The following is a 9397-nucleotide window of genomic DNA, read 5'->3' on the forward strand; positions in this document are numbered from 1 at the left end:
GCGGTAGTGGTTGATCGATTTTATGACAAATCAAACTGGTGTGTAGTTCTTGAGAAAACAGTGTGAGCAATGAAATGAGGTATTATGAAGATGATTCAATCTTGCCTGCTTGTTGTGCCAACTCAAACCGTGCTGAAGATGGTCTATGGAGTTGTATCACTGTTGCTATCTCGGCTTTGTTTTCATCGTCCAGTCATAGTTTGGGGGTAGCAATCTCTGCAGGCTCTTTAGCCAAAAAATGCTGTCACTGTTAAGGATTTACGATTGTGTATTATGATTAATAAGGCGGTGGATTGCCCTTTAATTCAGTTCTAAATTGTTTGTGTTGAAAAGGTTGGGCTTCTATATAATAAATTTTTGTTTCTGCTATCCCTTGAATAAATCATTGACATTATACGGTTTTAGGCTCAGGTTCTCGATCAAGCATTTCTTGATTTAGAAAACTTACCGACTGCAATCTGTTAAATGAGGTTGGACAGCCGAGTTTGAAAGCCTCGAAAAACTCACCGACTGTATTTGGAAATGGCTCCGACAATTTCCTGGTTTTTAGTAGATTGAGACGACCATCACAATAAATATTGATGGATTAACAAATTTACATGCCTCTAATAATACCACCGGATTTACATTTGAAGTTATTTTTATAATTATTGTCCTTAATTCCAATTGTGGTTTAATTATATATACATATATAAAATAAAATAAAATAAAATAAAAAAACTAAATCCAATCAANCAGTTATTTTTATAATTATTGTCCTTAATTCCAATTGTGGTTTAATTATATATATATATATATAATAAAAAAACAAAAAAAAAAACTAAATCCAATCAAACTGACAGAAGATATCAAATCCAAATAATGAAATGAACAAAATCTACTCTAACGAACTTGACTAATTATCACGAGATCTTATATTTAGAAAATTGAATGGTAATGTGCACAATTTACTCTAACCAACTCGACTAATTATCATGAGATTCTTATACTTAGAAAATATGTGTTGAACAAACTGAGAGAGATCTATAATCAAGTACAATTTGCACAATATAGCAGTAATTNATAACGAACTTGACTAATTATCATGAGATCTTATATTTAGAAAATTGAATGGTAATGTGCACAATTTACTCTAACCAACTCGACTAATTATCATGAGATTCTTATACTTAGAAAATATGTGTTGAACAAACTGAGATCTATAATCAAGTACAATTTGCACAATATAGCAGTAATTGACATGCATTTTTGGGCAATAGGTCAAAGGTACAAATGTCTCTCTATTCCCAAATGGTATTGAACTAAAAAGAAATGCACATTACAATTAGATGCACAATTACATGGTACTAAGGAAAACACCAACAGATGCTTTCAAGGAGTTCCGAATGAAGTTAAACTGTAGAATGTTGGTTTTACCTTGTAGACAAAACAGTTTATTGCCTCACCTGCACGTCACATGCCTTCTGCTTGGCCATGATGTATCTGAGCTGTGTGCAAAAGCACCAAAGACAGTACTTTCTTCTCAATATCACACCTTTGGGTTTGGTTGTTTACGTTTATTTGGAGACAGCAATGTGTGATATGCTAAAGCAGTGTTAAAAGTTCAAACCCCAATCGTATGCTTGATAAAATACCTTCAACTGAGAACTGTCAAGCAATTCAAGCAGCGCTTGTGAATCATCTGGTTTCAAGTAGTTTGCTACATGCTTCAAGACTTCTTGCTCGTTCTTTCCAAAGTCGGTGCTAAACCTGAGCAAAGAAAAATATTATAACAATAAAAAATAAAAAATAAAACATCACTAAACTGTCTAATGTCTTGGATGTAATGTTTTAAATATATTCCACCAACACGTATGGTTGATTCCTGAACTCTGGCTTACATGAAAACAATAAACTGCGTTTTGAACAGTATTTAAAAGAATTACGACCAGGCCAAGTAAAGTTGGGAAAGCTCCAGTTATCATAAACATATGGCTAACACAATTTTAATTATCCATGATATTAGGGGGTATGATTCATGGGAAGTTGTATCATCTCCAATGCAACCTCCATGAGATGTCAAAGAGTGTTGTTTTATATAGATTTCCATCCAAAAGATTGAACCAAGGCCTTGGTACAATACTGTTCAACGCCCAACGATCTACGTACTACCAGGGTTTCCTATAAATCTCCAAGAGAGTTCTTGATATATAATATATACCTTCAAAATTTTCACCATGAAATGATGACTGTCTGTATAACTAAGGGAAGGGAGCAAGTCCATCTAAAGTAGGGGGTGCTAAACGCAAATTTTATAACGCAATGATGGAAACTAAAATATTAGTAAATGTTTGCAAGAAAACAGGTGGTTTCTGAGGAACTATTTCTTTCTTACCATTTAAGAATCATATTAACTGATGCAACATTGTTATTCAGATCGAGGACAAGTCCTCCGTCTCTTAAGAAACTTCGAGCTGCTTCCATCAACTCTTGATCTACGTTCCCAGGAGAATAGCATCGAAGAGCAGGCCCAGATCGGGTACCAAAAACTAGTGCAAAATGAATTAAAGGCTCCACATACGGAAGAGAAACCTACAAAAAAAAAAAAAAAAAAAAAAAAAAAAAAAAAAAAAAANCTATAAAAAACTCTTCTGAAGAGAACAATATGGGACCTAAAGCTCCTAGCGACAATTGTCCCACTTGTAAGATAAACAGGAAGAGAAACTGATACGAATTATCCAGTTTGAGCCTATTATGATCAACCATCACAAAAGAACCAGATGACTGTACTTGAGTTACAACTTGTCTGCAAATAAAGGGCGTGGTCTCAAAATCTTAACAAAAAAATATTCAAGCACATCACACGGAGCTTCAGACTTTCATGGATAATTGGCACATATAATAAAACGACATAAATTATACTAAGAATATTTTTACGTCAGAATTCCATTCAATATAAAATTAGTATTAAAGATCAGAAGGGGGATGGTCTCACTTTAGAACGTTTATCTTTTGCACCAAATGGTTTCATGAGATTGTAAGGCGGTCTCTGATTGCCCCTCAAAATTCCATTTTGAATAGCTGAAAGGGAGTAGGTGGCCCCTCCAATAACATATTTGAAGTCTCCGAACAGCTTCCTTCTTTCCAGCGCCCCAACAGGATGACCACATACCAATATTGCGTGGATGGCCATCATATTGTAGAGATTAATAAAGAATGCAAGCTTCTCCTCCCGAGACAAATTTTGTAGTTCAACTCTTTGGAGCTCCTGAACAATTCTCAAATACCTGTCAAAATATTACCTTTAAATCAAAATCCTTGCATGCAGAAAAAAAACTATATATACAGCAAATAACTTGAATGTGTTTCTATCTCAATTTATTCAACGAACGAACCTAGCAAATTCCTCGCTCCCATGAATACTTATGTAATCTACATGCTTTCCATCCTCTGATACATAGGCTTCAAAAATGGCATAGGATAAAAATCTCAACCTTGATGCAATATCCGTTATCGGCTTTGGCTTCACCTCAATAATACTTCTTGCAACGTTGTGACACTGATTTGCAACAACGGGATCATCCTCCAAGAACCGGTATAAGTGGCCACCATCTTCAAATAGATTTTCCCTGTAAACAGGATTATTAATGACAAATAAAATGAGTAGCAGCCACGGCACTGAATGGAGAAGTCAAAGTAACTTACTCGAGAACATGTTGGAAGAAAAGTTCACTTGCGAGCTTTCGTCCAAATTCAATAGCCTGATCAATGCACCAAAATGATAAATTTAAAAGAAAAAAAATATCAAAGACACATCAAGGATCAATTAAAGAGCAGAGCTACAGATTAGAAAAAGATCAAAGCTATGCAATTAATTAACACATTATTTTGCAGGAAAAAGAAAATCGGATTTACACACAGTATCATGGCTACTAGAAAAATATACAATATCCGCATTAGCTAATTTATTCGCTCAATAAACGGAAAAGGTTAGTATTTTAAAGCCCCATTCTCTCGTAAGGAATAAATTTACAAGAAAATTGGAATGAAAGTCTCCGCATATCAAAAGGTAATTTTCTTCGACAATTGGAAAATTTTGAACATGAATGATCCGTATGTATTTCTTGGTTGTGAAGGCATTTATTATAGATAACTCCAATGTATCAGATAATAATAAGACTGTGCCTAAACGCCAAGAATCTGGGAGAACTACTAAGCTTCATAGAAATAATATTTCAAGTGATTCAACACAAGATTAAGTTTCTGTACGAAAAACTACCATGCCTTAGTACCTGACTGCATTGTGCACTTGAGAGTGAGAGAGAAGTTATGAAACATGTTATTTCAGAGAGAAGTCTCATCTTCTAAAAAGACAACAAAGGTACAAAGTCCAACTCACCTCTTCCCTTTCCAAATATTGATCCTCTGACAAGAAGTCCACAGCTTCTGAGCCTAGGAAACAGTTGGTGAATCGTCGCATTTTGTAGAACCGGTCCTTAACAACAATAGATTCTTTCATTTTTCGAACAATCATAGCCGATTCATCAACAGTCCCACTATTGGAGACATCATCTTCACCAGAAAGAGGTGGTAAAGGGGCTTCAAGTGATGGTGCTTCAGCTTTCAGATAATCAATTTTCTCATCAAGCTTGCCCGACTCATCCAATTCTCTCAGTTCGTTCAAGCCTCCAATAAGGATTGAATTAAAAAATACCTTCGGAACGGCAGAAGACCCAGCAATATTCTCTAGCTCCAACTTTCTACCCGGATAAACATCGATATTGATCTCGACGTATCTAAGTCTCTTCCAAAACAAAAACAGTCGAGCCTCTTTGCATTCTCGACAGCCTAACCGTGTGTACAGAAGAATTCTGCCTTTCATTGCAGCATCTAATTTTGATTCACCACCAACATCCTCCAACTGCTCAGTTTTGATTTGTGCATCAGCATCACGCGACATCTTAATATAGTTGAGGGGATTCCATGCAGCAGATCTTTCCGAAGGTTTTTCAGGGATTTTCTTGACTTCATTTTCTTTACTGGAAATGGACTCATCCTTAGTCTCGTCATTCGGAATATCCGAACATTCTTCATCTTTTTTTCCTGACAAACGACGTAAAACACTAGAGACTGCAACTACACCCTTTTCCTTAACAAAGTTTTTCAGTGTCAAAGCCCTATCAACAACACTTCGGCTCTCTGAATCACTATCCATGGAACGGTTTGACAAACTACCACTACCTTCGATCCCAGGAACCTCAGTCCCATCAAAGACTGGCTCTGGAGCTTTCTCCTCGTCAATAACTTCTCCATTTGGTTCGTTTGCCCCCATTTGAGCCTTAGAATCTAAACCTTCACCATCATTGTTTGAATCATCTGATGACGATTTAGATTCTGCATTCTTATCCTCTTCTAGCTTTTCATTAGAGTCATCGCTTCTAATAATCTGGTCCGACTTTTCAACTACAGATTTAGACTGCAAATCTAACTTGGCTTCCACCTCGAGTTGAAAATCACCTTCAACGTTCTCCCTCTCCACCACTTCATCTTGAGCCTCACATTTTAAATCGATGTTCTTATCCTTTGCTACTTCATCAAATCCATTTTTTGTAGTGCTATCCTCACAAACTGACAAGGACTGTTCAATCTCAACTGTAGACTCTCCTCCATCTTTCTGTTTAGGAAGGCCATGTTCCTCATCCCTTTTAGCAGTCGGTGAAGTTGCCATCGGTTCTTATCAGTTTGAGTCGTACCTAGTAAAGAAAGTGTATCCGTACTCTCTCAGCACCTTTCAGATTTAGCATTCAAGAGCCTGCAAAACGTTTGACAGGATGCAAAATAAAAAAAGAAGCATAGAAGTTATCCAACCAGATATTTAGCAGAAGAAATCAGTGTAACTGCAACAAAGAGCATTCCTAAATTTCAATTCTATTCAAATTACAGAAACATAACTTCTCAACGTCATAAACAACAGCGCCATCAACGCCTTGGCATAAAAACGCGAGTAAGTCAAAGTGAGTTTCTCTCACTAGCATCATCACTCTCCACACATAACAAAATATCAAACTCATCCACTTCCATATCCTCAAATCTCCATCTCCGAATTCAATCATATTAAAAAAACCATCGTTGATTTCCAAACAGTCAAACAAACAGCAACTAAAAGAAAACAAAGAGAAGAGGAAACTGCATACGCGATCGATGAGGATGCAAATTCAGAACACTACAATACCGTCTAGGATGACAAAAAGGAATCCAGCATCCCGCAAGAGATCTTTCTTGACGATAACGGAGTGATGAACAACCTCGAAAGACGAAGATCTAAAGGCGTTTGACTTGAGAAGAAACTGCAGAAACGTAGTAGAAAATAAGAAGAAACTGCAGAAACATATTAGGAAATAAGAAGAAACGGATCAAAATGAAGAGGATTGGAGGTTACAAGTGGGAATTAATTGATAAAAATTTCTTCAAGACATATGAAGTCGAATAGAAACCGCGGTAAGGAGTTCGCAAACAAAAACAGAAAAGAGAAAAATGGATAGAAGCGGGAAGTCCGTGGGCTGAAAATGGAAAAATGGAAATAAACAGGTCTTATTTTTTTAATAATTTTTTTTAGAAAATTACATTTTTGGTCCTTCAGCTTTCAGGTTGTTTGCCGTTCAGCCCTTCAGCATAGGTTCCTTTGGCCTCTCAACTTTAAAAATGTATTATTTTTGTTTTTCAATTTTAAGAAATAAGCTTAAGCGACTGCTAAAGTTTGAAAATATACCCGTTTAATCATCGTAATTTGAGAAATAGGTTTAAAATTTTTGGTAACTAATATATTTTTTTATTAATTTAATTCCGACTAAAAACTTAAGTTTTCAAACTTTAAAAACCAAATAAATGTATTACTAAAAATTGAAGGGTCAAAAATAAACAATTTTATTTTTATTAATTGTGTTGACTAATATAGTGTATTTGGGCCAAATTCATACTTCATTTTTTCATTTTTGTAATTACTATATCTGCTAAAGTTTTTAAATATTTTAAATTAAAATTATATTGGTTTTTTATTTTAATATTTTTAATGGGTGAAATTTTTGTTAAAGATTATTGGAGTGAGTTAATTTAATAGGTTTATAAGTGATAAATACTAATATCATTGGTATGAAGCTTTTGAGGAAGCTCAAAGCAAAGCTATGAGACTTTATGTTCAAAGTGGACAACGTCACAATGATATATATGTGGTGTTTTTATCTAACTTTAGTCGTGCTATATTATAAATGCATAAAAATACAAAATAAAGATTTTAATATTGATGGACCATGTAACCAACCTGAGAGGGTAGGTTGCAATTAGCGCTAAAGTGTAAGTTTGCCTCCATAATTAACTTTAAAATATTTATACCAACTCCAAAAATGAAGAAACATTAAAATAAATTTGGTATCACGTAAGCTATATTTTAAAGAAATAAACATTTAAATTAGTTAAAAACTATAAAATAAAAAATGTCCCCAACTTTAGCCATAATTTAATATTTCGATCTAATTTATTGTGCTATCAATCTAACTAGAATTCTACTTTTCCTTAATAATATCCCTTAAATAAAATATGAAAGTATTTCATTAATTAAATTAGTCGTGAGACATGTTTGAGAATAACTTTAAAATAGTTAAAATCATTTTTTTCATATTTAAAATCAATATGAAACCTACCATTAATATTTTAAAATTAATTATTATCATATAAAAATTGAGTTTAAAATGAAATTTTAACATGACACTATGAAATGGATTTTAATAAATCATTTTAAATAAATAAAAATTTTCTCCCAAAATAACATGGTATTGATTTTCGAAGAAAAAAAACCCGAAAAAGATTACAAACTAAATAATAGCAAAAATGTTACATTTTTCACCGATATAAAATAATTTTTGTAGGGTTATATAAAATTCAAATTTATATGGAATGGATAAATTAATTTTAAATTTGTTTAAATTAGATTAAAAATAAAATATAAAAATTTATGAACTTATTAAATATAAAATTAAAAAATATAATCTCTTAAAAATTTAACAAATACAAATATCAAAACTATGATCTAATTTGTTAAATATATACATATTAAATAAAATATTTTAAAATTTTAAAGAATTATTTAAATATTAGGCATTAAGATTAATATTTTGTTCTATATATATAAACAATATATATATATATATATATATATATATATATATATATATATATAATTTCTAACCAAGTCGGGCAATTTGGCCTTTTAAACCCTAAGAAAATCCCATGCGGGGCCAGAGAGGAAGCGAAGGTGTGTCGTGTGTGTTTGGTTCAGTTCTAGCTTCTGCTTCCACATTCGATGATGGAGCTCCATTGCGCATTTCTCCACACATCATTCTCTTTCCCTATCAGAGATAGAATTCTTGCTCATGGAGACGCCTCCGCTGCCGTCGCCTGCTCTCCCTCTTCGTCCTCGCTTTCAAGAATTCCAGCTCGAAATTTTTCTATGGGTTCTAGCACCAGAGGTAACGAACTCTGAACTTTGTTAAAGTTTCCGACGAGTTGCGAAGATAAGACCATGAGATTGCTATCTTTGTTCATTATATTGTTGAATTATTCACGACTTAGAAAATTGTTCTCAGATTTTCTCGAACACAAAATTGGATTTGGAAATTTGGCCTTAAATTTTGTTTTGTCTGTCTCGTGCGTGTGTAGCTGTGCATTGGTTTAGATGTCGAATATCTGTTCAAATTATTGATTCCTCATAGTTCGTGTACCAACATCTTATCAAGCTTCATATTGACTTGGCAGTCACAAAGTGAATGCGAAGGTAGTATGAATTGTTTAAAATTGTAGTAATTTGTTACTTTGCTAGTTTATATTGTCTTAGAAAATATGATCGGGTGAAGTATTAATAATTTATATCTTGCTAGTTTAAATTGTAACAACGTTTTTTTTATCAACATAGAGTGAAATATTAATAATTTTGTTGAATACCAGAGTTCCGCTCATTGGTTTCTCGAGTTAGACTGATGAAATCATCCTGTTCTGCCGTTGTCAGAGGAGAGAGTGCAGTACCTAGTGATTGCAGTCCAGAAACTATTGATTCTTCGAATCCAACTCCAACTCGCAATGGACCAGTGGGAAATGTTCCAAATGCAAAAGATGGCGTGGAATGCTTGGATCAGCATAAAATGACCAAAGTGTGTGACAAGCTCATTGACGTCTTTCTGGTCGACAAGCCAACTCCAACAGATTGGAGACGGTTAATTGCTTTCAGCAAGGAATGGGACAGTATCCGACCCCATTTCTTTAGAAGGTGCCGAGATCGAGCTGCCTCTGAGGATGATCCTGGGATGCAGCATAAGCTACTCCGGCTAGGAAGAAAGCTGAAAGAGGTCAGTCTCGGGATCTTAGAAAA

At 34.1% G+C, this 9397-nt stretch overlaps 2 protein-coding genes across 3 annotated transcripts in view; one reads left to right on the forward strand and one right to left on the reverse strand.

The window, feature by feature from the left end:
• Nucleotides 1–1181: 1181 nt before the first annotated feature.
• Nucleotides 1182–6536, reverse strand: LOC111782005. 2 transcript variants are annotated; one of them, XM_023662877.1, is made up of 9 exons: nt 6419–6536; nt 6174–6326; nt 4379–5791; nt 3685–3740; nt 3375–3608; nt 2975–3266; nt 2375–2571; nt 1635–1749; nt 1182–1487 (listed from the first exon to the last, which is right to left on the reverse strand). In XM_023662877.1, the coding sequence occupies exons 3-9, from the start codon at nt 5705–5707 to the stop codon at nt 1434–1436; spliced, it is 2277 nt and encodes a 758-aa protein (XP_023518645.1). In that variant the 5' UTR covers nt 5708–5791; nt 6174–6326; nt 6419–6536; the 3' UTR covers nt 1182–1433. The 2 variants fall into 2 exon arrangements, with proteins under 2 accessions (XP_023518645.1, XP_023518566.1); XM_023662798.1 differs by having other exon boundaries at nt 6212–6536.
• Nucleotides 6537–8238: 1702 nt separating this feature from the next.
• The window catches only part of LOC111782496 (uncharacterized protein At4g37920-like), a 7735-nt gene continuing 6576 nt past the window's right edge, over nt 8239–9397 (forward strand). The window contains exons 1-2 of the mRNA XM_023663431.1: nt 8239–8501; nt 8977–9374. Of these exons, the coding sequence (XP_023519199.1) occupies nt 8336–8501; nt 8977–9374 (564 nt within the window). The 5' untranslated portion in view covers nt 8239–8335. The remainder of the gene's footprint in view (nt 8502–8976; nt 9375–9397) is intronic.

This window comes from Cucurbita pepo, chromosome LG01 (genome assembly GCF_002806865.2).
Source record: "Cucurbita pepo subsp. pepo cultivar mu-cu-16 chromosome LG01, ASM280686v2, whole genome shotgun sequence".
NCBI lineage: Eukaryota > Viridiplantae > Streptophyta > Magnoliopsida > Cucurbitales > Cucurbitaceae > Cucurbita > Cucurbita pepo.